The 27500-nt window shown below is 38.6% G+C and overlaps 1 protein-coding gene across 15 annotated transcripts in view; it reads left to right on the forward strand.

Moving 5' to 3' along the window:
* The window catches only part of ZNF536 (zinc finger protein 536), a 345571-nt gene that overhangs the window by 79722 nt on the left and 238349 nt on the right, over nt 1–27500 (forward strand). For 12 of the 15 annotated variants that reach the window (XM_071814307.1, XM_071814304.1, XM_071814314.1 and 9 more), the window contains 2 exons: nt 21802–21923; nt 25821–25873. In XM_071814307.1, coding sequence (XP_071670408.1) covers nt 25864–25873 — 10 coding nt within the window. In that variant the 5' untranslated portion in view covers nt 21802–21923; nt 25821–25863. The remainder of the gene's footprint in view (nt 1–21801; nt 21924–25820; nt 25874–27500) is intronic. The other 3 variants (XM_071814313.1, XM_071814312.1, XM_065848533.2) reach the window with 1 other exon arrangement.

Raw genomic sequence — 27500 nt, forward strand, 5'->3', positions numbered from 1 at the left:
GGAGTGGTGTACTGCTAGCTTCCTTAATGATTCAGCCCAACAGTTTGCTCCAGAAATGCTTTTTGTTGCTGGAAAATACATATTGTTCTTATGCTTTTTAAAAAAAACATAATGTGTTTGAGAAGTTGCAATATGACAGGATGTCCAAACGCATGATTAACAAAATGTGCTTTGCCTCTTACAATGTGGGATATTTTCTTAAGGAACAGTGAATATGTATTTTGATTCCCAGCTAGGATTTCTTTTTTTTGGGGGGAAGACCTTTATTTACAGAACCATGAAGGAGTCTGAGAGTTAGAACAGTCTAATTTAAAATAAATAACAAAAAGTATTACAGGGAGACTGAAGGTAACCCAACACTTGGTTCTAGCTACTGATTGAACACCATTCCCCAGTTGAACATGTGGTCATATCGATGACTTCCTGTGATAAGCAGGCTAATGTGGATCACCTTTTCAAAATTAATATAAAATAAGAAAAAGGAGCACATTTTGCACATGGATTAACTCTGATTTTGTATTTGATTTTTTTTTTTGTTTTAAGTCTATAATTAAGACATTTAGCTCCAAACTTTAAAAAAACAGTCTTGCTCATTAAGGAACTTCTGCTTCTGCGAAGCTGCATGTGCTGCTGGTGTTTGAACCTAAGTATAACCTTAAAATAAGACAAAAATGTAAAATGTATGTTCCAAAAGAGGACACATACACTGTATGAAGACTCAGTGGAATTTCTAAATCTTTGGATTCAATACTTAGTACTATAAAATTCTCCATGCACCTAGGTACCTTATGTAGGTGACTGTCGTTGTAGGTCCAGGTAGGTTCATCTGTACCCAGGACTAACACCTCTTCCTGCTCATGTTCAGAGCTTCCAGGACAGAATGTATCCTGGGGCTGAATGCAGGATTCAGGGGCTCAGCCAGGTGCCTAATACATATTGCAAGACTCGGCTTAGATAAGTGCTTTATTTGGTGTAGGTAGAAGTGCTTTGTTTAATCAGGACTGTGACACTCCAGGAAATTCTAGAGTGATCATATATGTAACTCATTTTGTTTCTGTTCAGCATTTGTGAGTCCTGTATATTAGCCAATTGTGAAGTATTTGGAAAACGCATCATTGAAAGTAACATTTCGCATTTGTATTTTCCCATAAGTATATTTAACTGTTAATGAAAGCCATGGGACTGAAAGCTGTTGAGACAGAAATCTTATTCGGGAGACTAGAGCTGTAGTGCTCTCTGACTCATTTGATCCTCCTGAGTCTCCTTTGGGATTCAACCATTTTTAAAAGGAATTACAGATAGCAGTAGAAGAATAGCTTTGTCACTGGCTATTCATTCCATGGTGTTTCAACATAGGGCACAGATTAATGTAATTTATTGTGTTGATTTTTTTTTTTTTTCTCTTTTCTGGACATCTATTCAATACACCCAAACTCCTTCTGTATAAGGCTCTGAGGAGCCATCAGTTGGTAACAGTTTCAAAACACTGGGCTAGATAGACACTGGTGACTTGAAGGTAAAACTCTTTATGCATTGGATCTCCAGTGCCCTGAGCTATCCAGTTGTCTGTGTCAAATAACCCCAATGTGCCTTGTGTCAAATATTACTGATGTCACTATTGACATAGTGTCAGAAAATGTCATACCTAATGTCTGTCACTGAAGAATGGTGGCAGAGTCAAAATTTGACAAAAAACACTTAAGGACAGATAATGAAAGTACTGTGCATCTTTCTCATTCCCCTCAAAGGGGACAAACTAAATTGTGAGTGTCTACTCAAATTTTCTTATGCAGCACACATTTAGCGTTGCATGTTTCTAGCCACAGAGATCATAGGTTTAAACTTCCTAAAAATATTGGTAAAGAGAAGTTATTCAAAACAAGTTTAAAATGACCCAAGTTAGCATGCACAGCTGCAGTCGGTGCAGAACAGCTCCCTGTGTTCATCCAGGGCAGTAAGATAGCTTCAAAACATACAAATGCAACAATGAAGGAGATACTGGGCCATGAGAAACACCATGAAGACAACAGATTTGGTTAGTCTCATTACATTCCTCTGCATGTTATTTTAAAATTTTAACACTTTTTAAAGTTTGAACCCCATGATCACGTATGACGATTGTTTTTGTAAGGTGTTATTCCTGCTAAATTGAAGTTACTTCCATTATACTTTTCAATATGGCTTGATATGGTCTAGTTCCTCTGTGTCTCGACAATTTTAATGGCAGGATCTCCCACTCATGTGGATGTAGCCAAAGAAATATTTACTAATGTCTCCGAAGAGACATATTTTCAAGCCTCTTTCCCTTATAGGGAGCCATGGAATATTTTAAAATACCCTGATGCTTTTTTTTTTTCCTCTGAGGGTTTGAGTATTTCATTTTTAGCAAGTAGTATCTCTGAGTGTCTGGCTCATGGATTCAAGGTCTGTACCCTTTCAACTTAGAGGCAGCATCAGGAAATTCTGCCACTCTTGGACCGGATTGTGGGCAGCAGTATCTGGCAGAAGTTTGGATTTGAGTAGACAACTTCTGTAATTCCAAAAAGTAGTAGTAGTAATAATAGTAAAATAGAGGACTTTAAAGCAACATTCTACTCTGCTCCTGAAGTAACTGCCTACAGTTTTGTCAAGTAGATGCCTCACATTGCCCTGAAAGCCTCCGGACTTGTGTGAAGTAGTGTCAGCTTGTGCTGTCCAGGCAGTTTGGGTGATTTCTTAAAACCACGAGGTCACATCTTCTCGAGCAGTAAAGAAATGTTAAGACACAGTGCCTGATGCATCCATCAACAGGCTGACACATCATGAGCAGTTTTAGTTTTTGTACAGCGTTCCATAAAGCGAAGCAGTCGTATGCAGACAGTGAACATACTAACATCTGGGTCAACATCCAGCAGCAGTCACTGCAGAGCAGCTGCACTGCCAGTACCAGCACTGTGGGCTACCTGCCCTGGCTGCTGCTCCTGGGGAGGTAATGCTGAGAGCTGATGAAAATCCCAGTGCATTGGGACTGGGTATCACCTGGTGCTGGAGCTTCGTTTGGGTTCTTAGCTAAATAACTTCTTTTAAGTACTGTGAACTTTGGATCTGTGTTAATTTTATGTTTCTGAAACACCTTTGTCTAAAACACAATAACAAATGAAAAAATGGGATGCTCTCAGATCATGAATAAAAGCTGGGCTGTAGGAAGAAGAAAATCTTTCAGTAGAAATACTTAGGAAAGTAACAAAAACATGCATGAATTTCATCTGCCTAATTACCAACATAACTGGATTTAATGAACATGGAATAAATTACTTTTTTTTTGGCTTCATTATGTTAAATTAATTTTAAAAATCTAGTCTTGGGCATTTTACCTCTGAAATATATAATATTTGCAAGTTCAGTGCTGCCAACACTTCACGTATAAATGAAATGGCTTAGGTGATATTTGGGAAGATTTTGTGTATGATAAATGGCTCATTTACCAGCCTACATTTAAACTCTGAGCACACTGAACTATGTGTTTGAAAGCCTGAATCAGTCCATCTGGACTCACTGGCAGGTTGTCTTCAAAAGAGCAAACGAGAATCTTCCAGAGTTTTTCTGGAAACTTTGTGTTAATCTAGATCCTGTTCCTGGAAGGCTCCTTTCCACTTCCAAGCCTTCTCTGCTTTCAGTGTCTAATGTTCCCTTATCCCAAGAGAGATCCTCTGTTATGGCTTTCACAAATATGCCATTTTTGAGTTAATAAATAATATAGAAACTATTCCTGACCTAGCCTGTGCCTCCCAGGGGAGAAGCAGAAGAAACGAAGGAAGAAGCTCAGTTCTATCTCTGTAGATCTCAGTTCCAACCTGAGTTGTGGGACGGAACTGAATGGAAAGATTTTTCTCTTCATTCTGTACAAATTTCAGGCATTAAAAAGTTCTGTTTCGTTGGCTAAGATTGATGAAGCTATTCTATTTGAATAAATAATACATATTTGGAGAGAGAGTCCTAAACTCTGTCCTTTCGGCATTCACTTGTGCTGATGAAGCTGTGGGTTAAATGCTTTCTCCAATTAAAAAAGGACAAAGGACAACAGAAGAGTGAGGATGTGTGAAGCTAAATACCTGATGTACCTTATTCAGAGCCAGACCTGAATGTATGCCTCTCCCATTCAAAGTGAATGTCCTTATTTCATCCCTTTGTAAAGCATCTGTGGGTCCTCTATTTTCCCTTTTTTTTCTGACCACTACTTTTATGAAATTCTGGTAATACCAATTAATTGTGTTCCTTGTAGGACTTTCTGCTTCTACTTGCCCTCTGGTGCAAAGGCAAGAATTCTGAATTTGTATTAATTCTAAAAACATTAATTCCCTTAAAAAGAGTTAATGGCTGCACTTTGTGTTTGATACAATACTTTGCATGGTAAAGTAGCATGGCAAAGTTTGTTTAGTATACAAATATAATATGTTTTCATCCATGTAGTTTAAAGTTCAGTTTCTCATATTTAGCAACTGACTAATGAGAATACCTGTAAAACAGTAATACTTCAATGGTATTTACTAATATAAATATTTGCTTTTTTAGAAGCAATGTTACACAAAATTCCTAGCTGCAGTCTAAGCAACTGCTGGAATGTTTGAGGTAAGAAACCTGACCTTTGGGGAGGATCAACATCAGGAAAACAGTTTCCACTGTTTGTGACTTGTGTCCATAGTGAGGGGGCTTGGAATGGCAGGAGGGTGACCAGCACACACTGCGTCACGGCTGAGACCCAGTGGAGAGTTCTTGGCATCGTAATTACACTGATGACAGAAAGTTTTACATGAATTTCAGCATATCCTTGTGCACTCAAAACAGACAGTTCAGCAAGGTCTTTCTGCAACAGATAAGGGAGAATAAATAGAGAACTTCATTGATACTAAATGTTAGGAGTTGCAAGACCTGTGTGGAAAAAAGAATCTTGAGTCAGCTTTGTCCCGAATGCTGATGAAGTTACATTAGGCCCAACTTGAAAGCAGAACAATAAATGTCTTAGATGCATCATCTTTTCCACATTAATTTTGCTCCTTCTCCTTCAAACTATTTAGTTGCCAACTATCATTCTCAAGTGTTTGCATTCAACATGCGTCATAAAGTATCAAATCCATGTTGCTGCAGTTGATACTCAATTGATAGTCCTAATATTTAATTAAAGCAGCTTTGATTTGGTGTACAGACGACAGTCAGTGACAGACATGTGAAAGAGTGAAGTTTTACCAGACATTCCTCAACGGGAGGGTTTTTCCAGTTTGTAGACAAATACAGAGAAGTTATCTAAGTAGTAAACCTCCCAGAGGTTTATTATTGGAAGGAAGGAATTTCCCCAGTATATTCAGGTGAGTGTTGATAAAAGACTGGGGAAGGAATGGTCAGGTGGTAACATTTCTTCCAGGACAGGCTTGCAGTTCAGATATGGAATGGAGATGCCCTTTACTTATGATGCCACTTCTCTTATTTTAAATGTTTTTATTTTAAGGTTTTCTTTGCAAGAAGTCTTATAGTAATTTTTTTTTTTTCTTCCTTAGCAAAGTAGTCTTACTTAGCTTATTTATTTTTCAGCTTTAAAACATCAGCATTTTATAGATCTGAATTTCACAATGTGAGGATGATTGCTACGTACAATTTGCAAAATTGTGATTAACCAGCCCCTGTTTCGAGTCAGTTCTCCCTAATTCACAAAAGGCTTCCAAGAATAGTCTGCACAAAATTCAGTGTGCAAATTGTAGGGCAGATTTTTAGAGGGCAGTTTAAAGAATGAAGTCCTAAGGGTTTTATCTATATTTATATCTCTTGTTAAACCAAACTCTTATGTAAATGTTACAATCTGTAAATAACAAGCTGAGCAGCTTTCTTAAAGGAAAGATTGCATCCACATTTTTTTGAGATTTGGCAAAATTATTAACTCACACAATAGACTAATATACAAGTATATTTGGAAGCAACTAATGCTAGCCTGTGTCTTCATCTCTATTTTATGGATATTTAAAGGTTTAAGAATACACAGACCTTTCATTTTCCAGTAAAAATTGTCTCAAATTGAAAAACACTGCCCTTAGTGATGGCTTGAAAAAAACTGAGATAGCTTTTTGTATACTTTTACTTTTTATAGCCATTAATGTTGTAGTAAATCTTGTATTATTGTATATAGTCTAGATTATTCTTCATTCTTTTGCCTTTGGACAGGAAAGAAATTACTGGCTTCCATCAGTGTTATTGGCAATCCCCATATTCTGACATCTGTTCCTTTCTAAACATTTTACCAACCTTGATGAAATGTAGTTTAGTGTTAGAAGCTGACTTGAAGAAAAAATTGGATGATAAAAAAATAACATTGATTAAACACCAGAAGTAATTTACCAATGACTATCAATATTTTGATGGCCACTGCAGTTTATTTAAGAAAAGCTAGACATCTTATAGAAATTGTAATCATATTTAGTCTTTGAATTAAGCTGAATAAATGAATTCTCATTTTTTAAACAGGATGAGAGACTGATTTTGCTCAATTTTAATCAAACTCTTTGAGCCGTACTCCTGAGAATGTTTGGGGCATATTTTATAGATGCTATGCAATGCACATTGCCCCAAATTAAAAATCTCAATATTTTCTAATACACAGTGGAGATGTCATTTGTGACTTGGCCCTTTCTGTGGAGCCGTGTCACTGCCACTCTAGACCTGGGTTTGCCTGAGCTGGAGTAGGAGCCTCAAACAACAAAGGTGATGGGTCTCTGGCAAACCACTGACTTTACGTAAACACCTGCTTTATTAACTGTGCTTCATTAAAGTAAAGCAAAGTAATAAAAGGTGAGTGTGATTATTTTCTCTCTGGTACCAAGTGCAGAGCAATTACAGTGTGTCTTTCCCCACCCTGTTGGGTGGTGAGCTACAAGAGGACCCTTGCAAGAGGTTCTTGAGGGCTGTGGCAAAAGAAGGGGTGAATGTTTCATTTCCAAGGATTGGAACAAGCTAACTACATTGCAAAGAAGTAGGGTATGAATAATATCCTCTTGGGAAGGGAAGTATGGGGGAAATAAATTGAAAAGGGCTAATATAGAGTGTGTGTTCTGAAGTTGTCAAAGGTAGACATACAAGAGGATGGGAAGGTGTGATTAATTTTTTTTTTTTTCAGAAGCACGTAGGAGCAATCTCAGTGGAGTTGTTGAAATTCATGGGATTTACTATGGGCTGGTAATATTTGGGAGCAAAGTTCGGATAACGCTAAACTATGAGATCCACGTCCGATGGGTGGATTCTCCCTGAATGTTTTTCAGTGAGGCCATAAGACTTCCAAAGCGGAGGAAGTTATATTTCACCAGCACTTTATATGTACATAAACCATTGAGGACACAATGAAATTGCAGCTCTTGATGAATTCACTTAGTCACACCAAGATTTTCAAAGGTGGAATTACTCTTCTAGCAACAGGATCTTATAGGACTCCAAAGCTGGTTTGTGATTCCTGCATCTTTGAGTGTAACTTGAACCACTGAGGGTTCAAGGTAGTTGCTAGGCTGTTTGAAGTGGAGGAGATGTGAGAGATGTGTTTTCTCCATTTTACAGAAAATTTTGATTTGAAGGAAAATTTTCCTAACAGCCCTCCTCTAGAAACTCAGCATTTTATGTGAACACAGTGTTCCTTTCATTTCCTAAAAGTCATGTATAGTAGCAGAGTCCGAGTGGTCTTGGTTAAAGTGGTGTGTAAACTGACAATTTTTGGATTCTAGTACTCTGTGCTGATCAAAAAAAATTCACACACTTCAGCTGTAGAGCTCAGCACGTTTTAAAAATTCATTCTAAGATGAATGAATTCTCACAGTTCCTTGCTGAGGATATTTAGTAGAGAAAGTAAACATTATAGGCAAAATGTCACTTTGGGAAGGTGCATTGTTTTCCTTAAAGCTCTTGTGTGGTTTGTATGTTTTGGGGTTTTTTTTTTGTGGTGTTTTGTGTTTTTTTTTTTTAATTTTCTAAAAATACCTTGGATGCAACTGGATTTCAATGTACTTACCAGCTGTACAGTCTGGTGGTCAGGAGACTGCTCTCAAAAATGGGACGACCCAGGTTCAGATGCCACTCTCGAGTCCGAGCGACTCAGAGTTAAAATATAAAAAGAAGAATAAAACAATCTCTGAATTAAACCAAGGAACAGGACTTGGTGTCCTCTGTTGCAGTGTTTTCCTGTAACTACCAGGAGACAGATCTTTACTCCATCTTCTGACAAACTAAAGTCAGTATCTAAAAATGTTTTTTTAACACAGCTGTTTTATGCAAAACTTTGGAATGAAAAAGAAAAGAAATCCACTTTTCTTCCCCTCTCCAAAAGCTAGAAATGAGAGCGAGAAGAGAGAAAATTGTCATCCTGTAGTCACATTTAGTTTAGTAGATTCAGTCATTTGCCCCAGTGTTGCTCAGTTAAATCAGCAGGAGTCTGACGTGGGGCCCAGGAGCCCCGATAACCAGGGCCATGTTAATCAGTAGGTGTCCGCCCTCCCTTGTCAGACCCATATTGCCTGATGGCCTTCTCATACCATCTCACGGGCTCCCTTGAACATATGGTTTCAAAGCTGTTGACGTTCACCTGCTTAGATATCTGTACAAACTACTAGTAGGAACTACATAAATATCTAACAGATGCACACGTTCACCCTGGGATTAATGCATTCTGGACTCGGACCTGCCAGCATCACACCCCTTCACAATCACATTTTATTTTTTCACTTGCTCATGTGGTGTACACCTGTGACATGCTGGCAATGCACTTGCAGTGAGAGAACCCCTCAGGTTCAAAGCTATCCTTATATCTTTGTTCCCTTACGCGTGAACCTTTTGAGATTTTTCTATTAGCGTTCAAAAGGCTTGAGTGTGGCATTACATCTTTAAAACTTATTCTTGCCCTTTTTTAAATATGCTGAATATGAAAGCAGAAACAAAGCAAGGAGAACTAGATAAAGAGATGCAGGGAGACATCATAAGAAAACAAAACAAAACAAAATAGCTCCTGGGCTTGCCAACGTTACTTCATGCTTTTTATTGCAAACCTGTAAACTAACAATAGACCACCACCTCATGGAGCTGGGTGTGCGAATTGAAGGTGTGCTGAACGTGTTGGCTTTCCAAATGTAGCACAATAACAGCAACACCTGTGCTAAATAACTTTGCATTGATTTTATTTTTTTTATAATATTCACAGCCCTTTTCTTTTAGAAGTCTGCACAGGGGAAAGAGAGGACTTGTCAGCTTTAGTTTCCAAGGTTCGATGGAGCTGTTACAAAATCACAGGGATTTACATGTACTAACCATATGTAAGATTGGGTCTTAAAATGGAGAGAGATTGTTCATCTTCTGGACACAGCTTTGCTAATGTACATTGGCTTTGTCTGACGGTCTCCTTGCAGCTCAGCTCTAGTTTGTTTGCTTGTGTGTTGTGGTTTTTGATTTTGTTCTTTTTAAAACGAGCAACCGATGTTTTAAGAGCCTGTCGCAGCAACAGAAAGGTTAAGAAAAATACTAATCATCTGTAAATGTATATCTTAAGGCACATCACTGATTTCATATTATTAATATTCAATAATTCATGGTTGTTTAATGAAATGACACATCAAATCAGAAAAAGAAGAATTGAGAAATTTCTGTAGCTTAATTTCCATCACTGCAGAACCATGTACTACTGGTGCTGCTATTTTTTGGAGTCATAGATTAGGTTTAGTGGTATGTGTGATGCTAAATTTCAGGGATTAAAAGAAAAAGATGTTATTCACTGCCAAGAATTCACGGTAACATTCTGGGCTATATATCTGTGAAGTATAAAGAATGGACATCAACAGTAAAATCTAAGTATGCTTTTTTTTTTCAGTCAGTTTGTCAGCAGTGTAAATGGGTCCAAGGGTTGCTCAAAGGGTTACTTAACCTCTTCTCCTTTAACGATACCTGAATTTGAGGTTCTCTTTCACATAAGTACCTACAGATTTACGTTCATAATTTCTATTAAGTCTGAGTCTCCCTCGTTGTTGTTACTTGAAATGGAAAATATTGGTTACAGTCCAAGGGAAAAATTTATAGCTTGTCATTGTAGCTTTGTGCTATTTCAATACAATAATACAAATGCATTCCCTCTATGTGATAAGTGCGTTTTTCCTTTCACTTTCTCATGCGACATTCAGACCCTTTCCAGACTTGCTTTGTCTCTGTGGTCCCAGAGATTATAAATGCTCGATGAGCCTTTAAAGATATTTGTTACCGTTTAAAGCATGAGGAGCAGACTCTTGTTCTCTGTCACACTCAGAATGGGACTGCAGGAGGCAATTTCGATCTTGTATAGCTAAAAGTTTGAGCTTGTGATACTTCCCTGTTAGATCCCTTTATAACCCCGTGAATATTTTCCTACATTTTCTATGAGAAATATGGCATCCTCCAGTGTTAGAGAAGGTAAAAAAAGTTTTCCAGGCCCAGTCAAGCTCCTGTTGAAATGTTCAGGGAGAAGGAGATGCAGCTTAGGAACACAGAGCTGCCGCATGTTTTGGAAGCGAGGAGGAGACCCACTGGACAAAATTTTCTTTCCAGTAATCAGAGGAAGATGGGAGTCTCTCAGCAGTAATGCGGGCTCCTCTAATTACCACTTCCAAGTTATTAGCATCTGGAGCCCTTTTTCCTTTTCCTATCTAGCAATTACAGGGTGGGATACATTAACGTGTTGCAGAAGCTGTACGGTGGACTAAGTTTTTCACTGTTGGCATTTGGTTGTTTGCTGAAATCAGTAGTTTCAGCTGAAGTATGGGGTTTTTTTTTTCACCTGGCCTTGAATCCTAGGCCATTCTCTTTGTGGATAATGAATATTCAAGTACCACACAAATTATTTATTCTCTGTTCCCTGCCCCCACCAAAGAAAAAGCACATCTTAAAAAGCCAAGAAAACCAGTCAGACACGTTTTGCACATGAAGAATCACGTCCATAGTAAAATGGGATCCATATGTGCATTTTGGATGTGAGCATCAATGCTCAGTTTAGCTTTGCCCACATGCCAGGGTGTGTGCGTCGCTGCCGAAAGCTCAGAATTTTCTTGCTAAATCACACCACCAAATTTGAACTCAGGGTTGCGTTGGAGTCATAAGTTCATAGTTTTCTGTTGTTTCTTTCCCCATGTATAGTGTCCTTTGTTTACAACCTAAATCCTCTGAAGATTAAACTTTAAAAAGACTCTGTGATTTAATGGACTTAGGATCAGATTCTAACCTCCGGAGTGAAACGAGCCTGACTGTAGCACTCAATAGCAGTAGAGGATTGTTTGCAGTTGTGAAGTAATGACCACCAAACATCACTCAGAAAAAAAAAATGCTGGGACCAAATTTGCACAGATGAAATATTCAAATGAAAGTTAGAAAACTGAGTAACAATAGACAGTGACATACACAAAGGGTGACACAGAAATTGCTACCATTCCAACATAGCCTTGTACTTTCCCCTCCAACTGTAAATATCTTAGGAAAAAGCTTCATATAAAGAAATATGCTAACTTGAACCTATCCTCTGCATATGTCCTGCAGAGGGATCTGGACAGATGGAATGCTGTCCTGCATGAATCTGTTTGCAGTTTTAAGATTTATAAAGATAATTCTCTCTTCAGTTCATCTTCCAAGTTTTGGGGTTGTTTATGCTTATACATTAATTTTATTACTTCCTTTCACTTTCCCCCAAATAAGAACAATCCTGTAAGTTTAAGACCACATCTTTGCTGTTGCTCAGGTACTTTGCACTCCCCTGGTAGTGGAAAGCATCTGGGACTTCAGTGGCCTCCAGAGGATTCAAAATACCTTCTCTAAGACAATCCTTAGCAAGTGGTGCAGTAGCAACTGTATGCATCTCCTGTCTCTCTCTGAGGAGATACTTGGAGCAGGGGGACAACCTGTAACTATCAGATTAGTTCCATGTTGAATACAGGTATAAAAGGATGAATTAGCTAGAGAACAGTTCTGAAGCTGATTCTACTGTACACCAGGTTGTTAGTTATTTTCAGGGTATGGGAAATGAGGTTCACATTTTAAATATGGGAAGATCCTTCCTGTGTTTGCACTGAATTTAGCTGCTTTGAGGGTTCTAATGCCAGGTAACATAAGTAAAGCAAATTTGAAAGTAGGTAATGCTTCAGGCACAAGGGAGGTGAGGAGGGGAGAGATGTCTTCATGGCATTTTGAACCTTCCTACCGGGGTTAGGTGATCAATTATTTTATATAGAAATTGTTGGTTTTTTGGTTTTGGTTTTTTTTTTTTTTCCAAAGCTGTGTTTTATTTTCATTTATAATTATATCCACATAAGACTTCAATTTTGAATCCTGAATTGGACACACATGCACACTGACTTGCATGTAAAAGATCTGTGACAGCAGTTGCATGATGTTTCCATACCATAATTATTCTCTGAATCAGGCCCAGAGTCCTTGGGAGACCCAGAAAAACCTACAAAAAAACAGTTTGAGTTTACCTATGGGACTGGGAACTCAGCTCAGGTTTTTATGTCATCAGTAAATCTTTTTTTGTCTTTAAGGGAGGGAATTGCCTTTAACTTCTTGTTGTCTTACCTTTGTATTAGAGAGTAGTTTCTTAAAACAGTAGACCTGTAAAAGGATTGCCGTCAACTGGAAATCTGGTCCATGTGAGTGTTTTTGTGAGTTGTTCTTGCATCTTCCCCTGAATGTTCTTGTTAAGTCTTGTGGTTTAACCATCATATTTCTTGGATTCTTAAATGGAGTATATATTTCACTCATCTGTTGCATAAGAAACCCATATAAAAAGAAGATGGTTTTCATTTTTAAGAGGGGAAATAGTTGAGCTGATTTTACCAAGGTGCTATTGTTTGCAGAAAGTGAATGTGTAATATAAAGTACATAGAAATAGCCTCACTCCCTATCAGGTGACCTGAATATCTTATCTCTAAAAATGTTATTTAAGAAACTAGACAGATATTTAATCTTCAAGTTGATCTTTTAAAATCTTGTCAGAGCTCCATAAGAAATCCATACTACTTATATACTTTAGGTAAAAAACTTTACAGTAACAGTAGATCCCAGAGAGTTTCAAAAGACTGCGCAGTGTCAGGACTATGACTATGAAAAGCACCCGAAAATAAGGCTAAAAGAGATCAGTCCAGGTAACTCTTCACATAACCGGAAAATAAGAAATACTATGGCTGTTGAACAGCCAGACATTGTGGGAGGCTCAAGTAGGAGGTACTTTAATTTTAATGAGCATGTACTTTTTTGTAAAGGTGTTACCATTTCAGCTTACCTATAAATTCACAGCAACTTCTTCAGAAACACAAAAATTGGTGCTTGTATGAATGCACATATGAAACCTTGGTTTCATATCTCCATATAGACGGTACCTGCCATATTGTGAACCAACAGGACTTCTCTGCCAGTTCACAGAACCCCGTTGTGTCTGCTGTGCAGCCCTGGTGTTGCGGAGGGGACCCGGAGCACTGCACACCAGCCAAGGACACCACCAGCGAGCCAGTGGCTGATAAAGACAGGCAGCAACAGCAGCAGCAGTGTTGGCCTTCTCCACAGCAGGGTACCACAGATGTTTCAGATAACAAAGTGAGCTTCGCTGACAGAACATGTGTGTAATATATAAAATAATGCGAACAGAAAGAAGCGTGTGTGGGGGGGAAGGCCACTCCAATTCACCCATGTAAAAATGTTTTTTTATTTATAAGTGAGCAGCTGAATACAAATGCTGTCTGCTTACACAGAAGTAAAACATAGCAGGATGATGTGGATGAGAGGCTTTGCATGGCTTCTAGTAAAATAGACTCCACATTGAAATATTGTTCTTGTCCCTTGCTTGAGTCCAGATCTTCAGCTACTGTAAATATGTACCGTTTTATTTTCTAGCAATTATACCTTTTTACCTCCTCTGAAGATCTGACTGTTCTGTGATTGGGGGGATCGTGGCCAAAGTTTGCTGTGTAACACTGTGGAAGGCTGAACGGTTTTTGGACAGTATCAGCTCTACCGAACAGTTGCTACACTGAGGAGTTTTGCAGGGTGGACCTGGAAAAACAGGAGTGTGCAGTGATGACCCAAAACTACTAGGGAAAGACAAACAAACCAACCACAAACATGAGCAGTTCTCAAGAAAGATAATTAGCTGAGAGCTGGAGGAATTACAACAGAAATCCCTGTTTTTGTGATACTATAGGCTTACTCTCTACTGTTGAAGTGTCCCAAAGTATTAAGATAAACATCATAGCTGAGGAATCATTGAGTGAAGGAGACTTTTATAGTCCTTTCCCACACTGGTCCTAAGGGCACGAACAAGGACCGTGAATGGGGCACCCTAGAAATCGCTGTGCCACCAATGCCACTGGTATCTGGTCAATGTTCCACAACGTAAGGATCCCATACGTCTGCATGTGTGGCCAGCTGAACAAGGTTTGCAAACAGGACTGAGGGAAAACCCAGAATGCCTGGTTATCCCCCACGTGCCGCCTTGCTGCCTGTGCTGCATCACCAGTGCCCGTCTGTCGCAAGCGAGAGCCGCCCAGGAGCGTGCAACTTGTCAGCCTGCTTTCGGAGAGTAATAGATGTTGGGATCCAGCATGTGGAACAGGAAACTCCTATCAGAGGCTAATAAATGTTTCCTTGTAAAATGGGGAGATGCTGATGTGAGTCCAGCTATAAAGTGAAAGTAAGACAGACCCCAGAGGAATTACTGAGGTAATAAATGTACTTACTAGGGCAGTGTGTGCCAGAGCGAGACAGAAATGGGCTAAGACCAGAAGAAAATTAGAACCTCAAGTGCAAGCCGAAGCTCAGTGGTAAGATGAAATTCAACTCTTTCCTCTGAGAAAAGAGTATCTGCTGGTGACCCACTTGATTATCTGGGATTGGCATGGCCAGTGAAAAGAACAATAGTGTACGATTTGTGCCATCTGTCCTGTTTTAAGAAGCAAGACATGAACACAGAATATGGCAACCAGCTGAAGGAGGATTTGGCTCTCTCGACATACATTTTTCTGTACAGATCGTGCCCTTGCGACGGGTCAGGGTCTGTTTGGGTGTCAGATTATCGCAGCTTAATGGTGCAAGGTGGCTGAGATCTTTTGAGATTGGCTATGGATATGTGGTCTGACCCAGCACTATGCTCCTCTGCATGTACTCATGTATTTTTTTTATATTGTCAGACTAGAATCATTGAAATTGTGAGAGGTGAGAGCACCCATTTATTCACAGGGAAATCAACATGAAATCGGAGATGAATGATCGATAGTAGATGTTTCTGAAGCTGAAATTATAACTACAGGCTAGGCAAATTGCTCAGAAAAACTTGTGGCTATATGCGTTGTGGTGTCTTTATGAAAGTTTCTATTTTCACGGGTTCACTCGAACAAGGTATGTAAAAGCAGGTGTTCCGTGCTGCATTCTTCAACTGAAGAAAGTAAAATAAATCCTGCTTTTTTTTTTAATTAAAGATTTTTTTCCCCTCTGAGCAGGGTCTCATAATTGAGATCCACCTTGAACAGGCCAAGGTCAGAATTTGAGACACAGAATATGCTCATCAAGCTGCCCAACAAGATACCTTTATTCAGCCAAATTGGAAAACTTGTGTGTAACTCAAAAGATCAGAATAGAGTCCTTATTGAGCAAGGTTAGGAGGGATAGAAACAATCGGCTTATATGGAGTATTTTTACTTCATAGGAATGTGGGTCTGACTGCTGAAAATGTATCCTTTGCATGAAGTACAAGCATAATCCTATGCCTACTTTGCCCTTTGAGTAGAAGTATGCTTAATAGCAATTTCAGGAAAAAAAAATCTATTTAAAGCCTGTTGAGCAGAATATCCACTTACAGAGGGAAACTATAAGTGAATAATGTTAATGGAGTTCTGTTTTGTAAAATGCATAGGACAACTAATAGAATCAGGCTACTATAACAGTGGATGATTGAATTACATTTAAGAGAGTACCTAATTTATGACCTTTAAAAATAGTTTTAGAGCTGTCTGCTTGACATGTTTTGTAAATCCTAGACTTCTTTCATACAAAAGTTTTTAGGAATATCATCTCTTTATGGTCAAAGGACCTTTTGTGCTATTGTATGTCAGTAATTCCAAAGTAGGCTAATTAAAAAAAAAAGAAAATTGCTCTCTGGAGAAAATTATTATACCTGTTTATGAGTGTGGGAGAAGTTCTTAATATGGGAGTAAATTTTGAACAATAGCCAGGAATAATGACCAGACCCAGGACCTCCTCAGAAAAAGGAATTAAGCCCTAAGATACAATTACTGAGTGTTTTTCCTCAAAATGGTAATTTTTTAAAAAGTGCATTAACTTCCACCAGTCACTGGCACACTCTGTACATGAACATGACGCTTTATACTCACATCATTTTTTTTTCTTCCAATCTGTTTGTTTTGCTGCTGTGAAATTCTGATTCAGTGTTATCTTGCACAAAGGAAACCCCCAAATTTACTGCACTCTTTATTAAAATGGTTTGTATTTTGATCAGGTTTAAAGAGGTCACTCTTGCACACATTTGATGGTGATTTTGTGTGGTAGTGTTCAGGAAGAGAATTTGAAACTCCTTCCATGTAGCGCTGGATTTTATATAGAGATTCCATGTGGGAATACCCTCAGAAACTCTCTAAGTTTTACATCATTCCTTAAAACATCCTACAATTTTGTTAGCTTTTGTGCTGGAGGGTTATGCCTGCTGTGGTGTCATTCATTACTCATCTTAAAAGAAGGCAGAGAACAAAGGTGGAATAAGCTGCTAATCTTCTGGATCAGCCAGACATTATTATTCAGTGGTATTTGGGAATTTAAGGCACTGATCCTTAAGGGCGAGAGGTGCAGGCGAGGGGCTGCGAGGCTGCCAGCAGCAGTCGCTTCAGTGTCGCGTCCTGGCGCATCGTGCTGTCTCCAATGTGGCTTCTGGGCGCAATGGAGCTCTCTGGAGCATCACATTTCCAGAGCTACAATTGGAATTGCTTAGTTTAAGAATGTGATCATTTGATTTTTCTTTTTTTTTTTTTTGATCAATTTAGCAAGAAGAGACCCTGACACTTTATAGGCCTTTATGCTTTGCTGTGAAAGTGCTGTGCCATGGCTCTACCTGAATTCCCATTGAAGTAACCTCAAAACCTGCAGAACCGGTGCCAAAAAGGGCTGGACTGTATGTGTACAGCTAAGGAACAGACCAGGAAAAAGCACTGAGATTTCTGTGGTCAATCATATAGAACAGAAAGTAAAAGTTGTATTGTTTTAGAGAGAAGCTCCATTATAGGTCAGTCCTTGTCTCAACCAGTCACTTGAAAAGTGGCCCCACTTGAGTCCCAATACAATTTACTCTGACCATTAGTTAAGGATTGTTTCTGCTATGTCTGTGGTGTTTGCAGCTCCATATGGTGGTTGCTTAAGGCTGATCCAAGAGTAAATGAAAAGTACAGGGTTTCAGTCACACAGAGGTATGCCACTCAGTCTAGAAAATAAATTAAATGGAAGGGACCTACTCTGCCTTCTACACCAAATGTGCCAGGAATCACAGATCTGGTCTCTCTCCTTTTTATTTGTCATTCTTGTTGGTTCGTTATCGTACCTTTTCCAAAGTAAAACTTTTTGTGTGTGTTGTGATTTTCTTGATCCTTTTCTGCAAATGTAATCACTGCATTATCCTGTACATTCAGTACTTGTGACAAGTTGATTCTGGCTTTGCCCCAAACTGCTTACAGTCTGGATACTTTCACAGTGAGCATCTCTGGAGTAGTGAGGAACATTTTTGTGAGGATGAGAGTGAATGTCAGGTTAAAACACAATAAATATATATTTATAGTCCTCAGACGATTGTCCTGTGAAAGTTTCCAGTGCTTCCAGTTTCTTCCTACCACCCCTATTTTCAGCTATCAGTTAGAGAATCTTGACTCAATATTGTTAATTGCATAGTAAACAGAACAATATTGTTTGCCCTAAGACAGATTACCATTTTTCATTACAGAATTCTCACAGACCACAAATCATTGATACCATCTCCACCAGTTATAATAAAGTTTATCTTCAATCTGATAAAAAAGCATGTACTGAATAATAACTGTTGCTCTTATTGTAAGTGGTTTAAAAACATGCTTTTTAAAAAGCTGGCTAGTTCATTGAAGGTACAATTCTGCATTTGCCCTAGCAAAGAGAGGTGAGAGGTGTGGACGTAAATGGTCAGATTTCCAAATGCAACTCTGGGGGTGCAGCGTGTGTGGTTGCACTTTACAACCGATGAACCTCTTACCATTGCCACAGTCAACTAAAACAGTCACTTCCACTTTTCCTGCATTTATCCATGTTTGTTCTTGAACCCATTGTTCAGTGTGTTATGTATTTCTATCTTTAGCTTATTCATAGAGAATTAAAGTGCATTTAGATGCTGTGAGATGGTTTATCTCTTCAGTTCAAATTGCAGAGGTCTGGAGGTTTCCGCCTTGGTCCCCAAGATGAGAAATTGCACCTGCAACATTGCAAGCATAGACTCTAAGCCCTGGCTGAAAACCACCTGAAAAAAAATAGTCTCATTTTACTTATATTCCACCACTACTTACACACACTCACAGATGAAGAAGAAATAATTTAGAGTGACACAAACCACCAAAATCCATAAAGTGAATGCCAAAGCAGAAGTACAGATACTGTAATGCTTTTCAACTATTTTGCAAAAAAGTGGAAACCTTCTGCTAGTGCATTTTGAATCTTCCCTGGGGAATTCAGGTCCTCTTTGGGGGTTTAATCTTTTAGCCCTAAATGTTTTTGTCATATGTAATAAGATGGAAGCATTTGCATCATTGTGTAAGTGTCAATAAGAACAAGACTGGCCCAAATGCTGGCTATCAAAGATGAATTTTGCACTTTGCCACCTTTTTCCGTTGAGATCAGGCCCAGCCAGCAAGTTCAGCTCTAAAGACAAACTTTCTTAAAGCGCAGCACCGAACTGCTCCTGACTTCGGGTAGTGCTAGTTTGGTGAGAAGTCTTAAAATTTAGAGCCAGTTTTAAAGTTCAGGGACTTTATGAGACAAGCAAAAATACTGTGCAAGTCCATCAAGTTTTGGGTCGGGGTGTGTGAAGTTGTGATTGAATCAGGTTCCAGTGTAATTCTGTGGGGAAACAAAGATTCAGCAGGATTCTTTCAGAGTTGAACCCCAAACTCATTAAAATATTACAATAAAGTAATTAATGCACATGGCCACTAGACACTCTTAAAATGTAAATTTCACAGCTGTAAGAAATTAGATTTGTTTAAAAATAACAGAATGCTCAAGTACAAATTATGGAGTAAAAGCCTATAAAATTTCAAACTTGGTTTTAAGGCACAGCCTTTTTTTTATTTTATTTTTTTTGCTAGATCATTTACTTTAGCAATAGCATTCAGAATTCCTTGTCTGTCTTTTGCCTCTGCAGCTGTAGTCAGGCACCAGTGTGTAACTGATTAATTGGGAAGTTTTCTTATGAGAAAGTTGGGCTTTAGAGAACAAGGCAAATTTTGGACCGGTGCTGTGTCACATCCTAGTCCTATCTTGCATTCCAAGGTGCCGGGCTTGCAGCTTCAGGCACAAATTGTGAAATTCATTGAATGCCAGTCTGAGTTGTTTGCACAGCTGGGAGGACAGGTAGTTCTCAGCTGACACCTACGTATTAGCAGTTGTTGGGACTAATGCTTTTTCACTGCGTGTGCATTTTGTCTGGCACATGCATAATCTGACCAGTTTGAGTAGTTCCTAGAAGTCAGTGCCCTTAAACCAATCTGTGCCACAAAGGCTAAGAAAATTAAAGCTGCTCCGAAGTTCAGCAGTGACGGAGCCAACTGGATTTCACAAGGGATGCAACATCCATCTTTTCAGTGCAGAGGCCTAATGCCAGATTCTCCAGCACTTTCTCGCCTGTCAGTGTTTACAAACATGGGCCTGACTATAATGCAAGAAAAGACTTCCACTAACAAATGTCCGGCAGTGTATTTCAATCCATTTACATTTGAAACAAAACTGAAATACAGGGCTCCACAATGCCTTCTTGGCACACCAGCATCAGCAGAGTACTGAAATGGTCGAAGGAAGGAATTCCAGACAGAATATGTTCCAGATGAATCCTGTTGGAGATCCATTTCTAAATTTATGCTACGTGCCTAACTATTAAAAAGTTCAGATTATGACCCCTCTAATGTTATTTTAATGCTAGTTTTTAAAATGTAATTATAAATCAAATTACATTTGAGATCTGAAGCTGACAGTAGTGAGCTGGAACACTCTAAGAGCTGCTTTAAAAATAACCCTCTCAAACTTTATTGGTGATTTCAGAGAGTGCAATGGCCAGATTCATCCACGCTGTTTCTGTCTGAGACAGGACAACTTCCTAAGTGACATTTGTTTTCTGGTTTTCAGAGACATAACATGGGATCTTTCCTCTCTACCTGGAAACTACATTTCCAGAGTTTGACTTTCTTTGAGCTTGCTCAGAAGACGTGAGCTCATTTAAATTGTATTTCCCCCTTTCTTTTCTCATTCTTTACCATAACTGGTTTCTCTAAAGATTAAGATTTCTAAAAACTGAACAGCAACCAGAGAAACAACTAAGTTGAGAAAAGCAGGCCATGATTTGGCAAGTGCAAATTTTTTGGGCAGCTCAAGCTGGAAAGAAACGTGCTTAGTGACTGTGGTTGTGCTGGTCAGTGGCATCTGCTCACCTGTGTGAAGGTAAGTATGCGTTTCAAAAAAAAGGGCTGGAAAAGAGACCAGAAGGACATAGCTGAAAGGATGTTAGCATTCAGCAGGATTGAAACGTTCTGTTGAAGTAATGTCTCTAATGGTTTTGGTAGGGTTGCTTTGTTTTTTTTTGGTTGGTTGGTTTTTGTTTTGTTTTTTCCCTCTTGTAGTGGATGTAAGCGCTTGCATTAGATACTCCTGTTACTTGTCTAAAACGGAACTAATCCACAATGATACTGCATTAGAAACTATAGAATTGAAATTTCTGTTTATATAGATGCAGTTTAAGTGGGATGGTGCAAGGAAAGAATCACTGGGTAGGTAGATCTGAACAAACAATTCACAGTGACTCCTTAGGTACATTTGGACTTTTTCTTTTCTCAAGAATGTGCAAAGTATTTATTCAGCGGTTACTCACAGAATTCGTCAGTGAATAATACATTTAAAAAATCTTTTCGTGGAGTTTTTTGTTTAGATTATTTATAAATTTATAGTCATAGCTGGTTACCTAAATCATGTTATTTCTTCTGTTCCCTGATTGCATGAGTATACGTATTTACTTGATTCAATTCACAATGTAAATTGTAAGTGTTACAGCTGAACATGCATCTCAGAATTTTTGTTTGGTTGCTCAGTTACATAAATCAGCCAGTTAGAAGAGGGAGGGGACTTACCACATGATCTACTTAAGCAGCTAATACTTTAAAATTTTGAGATTATACATCCAGAAGTATACATTTTGACCACAGTTTTTACATCATATAAAATGAGTGGTCTTATTGCTGTTCACTGATTAATGGTTGATGCTGTTACGTCTACAGAATGAATGTCAAATTCAAACTTCAATTTGAAATTTGAAGTCAATGAATATTTAAGCATTCATTCTAGATGTTGACTGCAAAGACGTGCTAATATTGGTACAGCACATATGCTCCAAATGTTGCAGACAGAAAAAAACCAGAAAGTGGTTACGTGTTCCTAATGCCGTTAACTCAAAATTTTGCTTTGAATTACAATGTTTTATACTGTTTACTCAGCTCTTGTTTTTACCCTGTTTTGCAGATGGGGAAACTGAGGCAAAGAGGTTGAAGGATCTCTCCTGGGCCACGGAGTGTGTTGCTGTCTGTTCCCACTCCCTAGACATGTGCACAGACTACTAGACTTCACTTCTCTGGCTACGACAGGTAAGGCAGATTGTACATACAATGTGATCAATTCCCGAATTGACTTAAACAATTCCCAGAAAGCTGCAAGACTCCCAAATACCTGAATATAAGACCTCAGTTCTAGATGAGCCCCTGAGAATCATGCGAAACAGACTATTCCCTGTTGCAGGCATATAAAAACCATGGGTGCAATGGTGTGTGACCTAATAGCTAAAATGTATCTGTGCCTTGAACAAACACCTTTTTTCCTGACAGTCCTTAAACAGCTGGTGTGGTTGGTTGAAGGCCTTTTTTTATTTTTTTCACCCTTCAATAACACTGTTTAAGGGAAGGACAGCAAATACTTAAGGTTTGTTGGGTATTTTGTATGTGGCTGTGGCAGAGGAGAATATGGATGTGACAGAGTATGTTTGGACTTCGTTCAGAATTGTGTAGGCTGTGTTTATACTGCAGTTGCTGCAACTCTCACAGACATAGTCATTTAGAAAGCTTCACAGCGCAGCACCATTGTAGCACACAGAGTGCTGGCTCTCCAGTTTCTTAGAAAGCTTTTTGGCATCTCAGCTAGCCAGTTTAAAGCATTCAGGAGTTGCAGTTGCCCCAGGGTGTGCGGTGTAGACACACACAAAAATTTCACTCTGTAACAGAGAGTAAAAAAAACTTCCTGATTGCGGTTAAGATTTGCATGAGTGAGGATTATCAGGTTTCATCCTGTGTGAGGGGAAAAGCCCAGAAAGGACCTGGACTGAAAGGGAAAGGGCACTGGTGCAGCTCTGTGACAATGTTACTGCATCACTTCCTGGGGCTTGGATCCCATAACCCATTCTCATGATGTGAACTGCCTTTCTCACAGGGGTAAGGGTAACACAATTTACCCATGAATTTGTCTGGATTCATTTAGGAAGTGTCATCAAAGCTGTGTGCCAGATCTCTATGTGGTGCAGGAGTCACGCCAGGGGGTAGAGTCAGAATCCCTCTGCGTGTTGACAGACTGCTTGATTTTCTTCCCCCACACATGGAGTTGAAGATGGAGAATTTGTAAACCAGTAGAGAGTAAAAAGATTGTTGCCTTTGAAGAGTTTTTCTCCCTCTCTTCCTAGTCAGACATAAATTCTGCACTAGGTGGTAGTTACACGTGTAGGAGGAGGTACGAACTCGGACAGATTGCCTGGCCACAGGTGCCTCAGTGCAAATGTGTTCTCACCAGAGCTGCTCCTGGAGGAAACTGGTGAATGGGAAGCAGGGTCCTAATGTCTGCTCCAGTAAGGGGACTGATTTGTTTGCCAAGACTGTAGCCCTTGAGCAGCAGGTGACAAGGTCCCAGAAACAAGGTGGGACTCAATAAGATCTGATGATAGATGTCCAATAATATGTAGATTAAGGAATGAATGCTAGCCTCTAATATTCATGTTATTTCTGGATAGTTTCCACTTGAGTTAAGTTAACAAAATCGCAGCCTGGTTGCACTATATTGCTCAAGTATTATCTTTCTTCCTACATGTTTGGGATAATGCAACCCAAACGTTGCTACCACTTTGTACCCACCCAGTTTGGCCACATTCATGTGAAAAGACTGAAGTGAATGAGGTTTAATTTGGAAACATATTTCAGTACAGAGTATAACCGCTTGGAAGAACGGTCTTGAGGCTGCAGCGGGGTTATTCAAATGCTCGTAGTTAAACGTGTGCTGGAGTACTTTGCTGTATACAAGATTCATCAGTTTTTCCTGTAAGATGTAAACTGATCCCATAAAAGCATAACTGTATTCTTGCTTTTAGAAGAATGCAAAGTCTAGCTATGCACCAAGTAGTTAGGAAGGTTCTTTATTTGCTTTGTTTAAATTCTTAAGTATGCAATTCTGCATTTAAGAAATTTTTTTTTTTTGCCCCTTATGTGGCTTTTCTTTCTCAGTGTTCAGTGAAAAGAATGTCCAGAATTTCAGAATTATTATCCTCTCATATCAGGGCAAGGATTCATGCAAAGTAAGTCTGCATGTGTGCTCTCCCTCCTCTGGTATGCAATCTACAGTCTATATTTAACTCTGTACATACACAGTGTAAAAAATCACAGCATAGCAGCTGTTTGGAGGTGACAACATAGGTATACAGTCAAGAAGAACTTAAGATAATTGCTCAAATGGCATCTGCAAAATGCTAATCTTCCTGTGAAGGGTCCGCCTTGCAACAGGCGACATGAGCATTTTTGTGTTCTGTGTTTGCTGCTGCCATGCACGTAATTCTGTTCGAATCGTATCAAGGAGACTTGAGAAAAAAAAACCAACCATTAAAGACTTGCTCTTTGTTTTTTCAATCTGTGACCCCAGCAATCTCTTTAGCAAGCCATGGTTCAGTAAACTGGCACACAGCAGTAGTTCTACAGTGGAAAAATCATAAAACAGATGGAAGCTTTACATTTTTGTTTAGTTTTTAAGAGCAGTTTTTATAACATCGCTTAAAATCATTCTGATGCATCATACTGTTTACACTTAAAGCTTTGTAGCTAAGATGTTTACACTATAGAGAATGTTTTAAGATATTTTATAGTTATGATATTTAGATAATTGGCAAGAAAAAAGATAGTTTGTTGAGATTACAGTGATGTTGGTAACCGTGAAGTAACTTATGAGTCTCAATAAATATGTCCAGTTCGGTGGAAAGTACAAACTCAGTTAAAACAAAACAACACAAGAGGGAATATCTTTTTAGTGAAATCATTTCCTTTTCTTAATCAAAAGATGACAGCCACAGCCTTAGAACTCCCATCTGTAATGCACCACTCCACGTATCTGCATACATGGCTTTTCTTTTTATGATTGATACAGTTATATCAAATCAGTCAATTAATATTCTGCATAAGTTCAGTCAAATTATATACAAAAGTTAATAATGTTCACTTTCCATGCAAAAGTTGAAATGATCTTAAGTGAGACCCGCTCATTTTCTCTTAATATTCCATTTTCAAGATAAATACATTTAGCTGTTTTTCCTGTAGAAGAATGTCTTCAGAGCATAGTTTTGGAACATTAAAAAAGTCCCCAAAAATGCATTAATCAAAGACAATAACTCCTTTTAACTTTTGTAACTGCTCAGAAGTGAAGTATGAAATAGTCTGTGTGTGGGCCACAAATGTTGGGAATGCAAACATTTCACAATAAACATGTTTAAATGAAAGTACTTGGCTAGATATACTGAAAGATAGTACATGTTGGGTTAATTAATGCATACTCCATAAAAATAAACCTCACTTTCAAGACCTGACCAATAAAAATCATTAGTATATTTGGATCAGATGTGCTGATGGATGATTTTTATGTATACATTAAAGTTTTGTAAAGCGAATTGTCCTTGAAAAACCTAGAAACAGATTTCAATTTAAAGTCAAAACGACCCATTACATCTACTCTTTTTGTTTTCCTATAGCGATATGATGAATTATTTCAGTTTTATCTCTATACCTGCAATTGATTTACAATTGATGGGTTTAAATTTATCATTTTAAATGTGTGAATCACAGCTACACAGCTAGAAACTGTTCACTTCCGTAGAAATTGTTTGCCTTTAGAATGCAGTATCTGATTCTAGGCATAATCAAATTACTGTACCACACTATTTTTCTTCAATAAAACTTCCAGATCTTAAATTGAATCATTTTAGTACATGCATAAAATAATATTTTACATTAAAAATCATATCATAGTCTTAGAGAATTCGTACATATAAACAAATAAGTGAACTGGTTTCCATTGCATTGCGCTGTTGAGCCAGTTAAAAATAGTGAAGCAGACTGTGATTGTCTTTCATGTTGAATAGTGTCGTTCTTCAAACTACATCTCATTAAAGACAAAGTGCTGACCGGTATTTGACAGATGTTAGAATCCAACCTGGCTAATTTACTAAATTTGTGGTTGCTTTGTAGGAAAGGCCCACTTTGCACCCTTAGCACAGGAGTCTCGATCAGTATGAACAGAAGTACGTAGAATTGATCTAGAGACTGTTTTCTGAAAGACGTATTTAACTTTTTATCCCCGTATCTGTAAAATATACAAAATAAGTTGTTTGACAGGTCAAGCCTCAAACTCAAACATAATAGAAACAAGACAAAAATTTAATTCACAGTTAAAATAGAAGTGAAACTCTTCCCCTATGGTTATCAGCAGCAAAATTTTTATTAATTTTAACAGCAGCAGTAGATATAAGAGCATCTGTGCAGAAGAATCACTGTATCTCTGTAGTCATATTGACTTCATTAAAGATCAGAGACCTGATATTGTAATTTTATCATGTCTTTTCTGTAGCATTCACAAAGCCACTATTCTTCCACATGAGAAGAAACCACCTTTTCTCAGAAGCCTTCAAACATTATCCCGATACTGCACCATATAAATATTTAGATGTTCTGCATTTTTACTCATCTACCAGTTACCTAGTTTCTTACGAGCATTGCAGAGGCTTTAGAGGTGAGGGTGCTAATTCTGTTCACGTTGGGCAGGTTTCTGTGGAAAGTAGGTTGCACAGAAGACAGCTGCAGAAGTAGAAGTTAAGACTGATGAAGCTAACGAGGGAGTGCAAAGGGCTCTCTGATGAGCAGATAAGTAAGGACGGGATCTGGGAACGTGCTGGCAGACAAATACAAGAAAGCTTGAATGTGGCACAGCTGAAGAGGGAAGAACTAGTGAGAGACGGGTGGTTGACAAGTTTCTAGCATTGACGGGAAACATGATCTGCACAGCTGTAACTGTGACTAACTTAAAACTGGCAGGACATTCTTTAGATGATTACATCTACCAAACTCCTCTTTAAAGAAAGAATAAACATTTTACCAAAACAGAGAAAGAAAAGGCTTAGAGCTGTTTTAATAAACTATTAGAAAACTATTTTGAAGCCATTGACTTGAAGGCAGTGACTTCTCATGCCTTTTCTAGGAAAGGAGCCACTGGTAATGTAGGCAAATAAAAGGCAGGAGGCTGCAGCTTGTACTTGAAATACCTTTCAAGATAACATCTAGGTAGACTATGCACTCCTAAATCACATCTAACTAATAGGGCTTAGACGAAAAAAGGCATCTCCCAGTCAGATCACAGCAGCAAAAGATGCATCACATGAATTGTTCTTTGGACTGCTTTGTTTTATGCAGAATTTTTGTAGAGATGACTGTGCTGGAATAAACACTCTTGCTGCAGTTGGCCTAGCTATCTGAGACAACGTTTAAACACTTTAACTTGGGTGCTCCTGACAAATGTGGCATCTTGGAAGTCCACGTGCGGCATTTATCCTGCCAAGATCCACAGTGCTCTACAGGATTGCTACAAGTGCCTTAACTAGCTATTTATTTCAAAGTGGTTGAGATACTCTTGGTGGAAAGTCTAGAGTTAGAAGCAATCGTGAAGTCTCAGTTGGCACAGATTAGTCCCAGGATTTAGGACTAGCAAAGTGATTTAAGCAGTAAATCCCTGCCTTTCCCCTCAGCCTTGTTCCAAGGTTAGCTGATTACAGGACCCAACTTAGAGATTCCCAGCTAATGAAGATGATACGCAAGGAAGGAGTTTGTATAGCTCGATTTACATTGATGAAATGAATGGTGTGTCTTTTACTGAAA

Source organism: Patagioenas fasciata, chromosome 13, assembly GCF_037038585.1.
Source record: "Patagioenas fasciata isolate bPatFas1 chromosome 13, bPatFas1.hap1, whole genome shotgun sequence".
NCBI classification, from domain to species: domain Eukaryota; kingdom Metazoa; phylum Chordata; class Aves; order Columbiformes; family Columbidae; genus Patagioenas; species Patagioenas fasciata.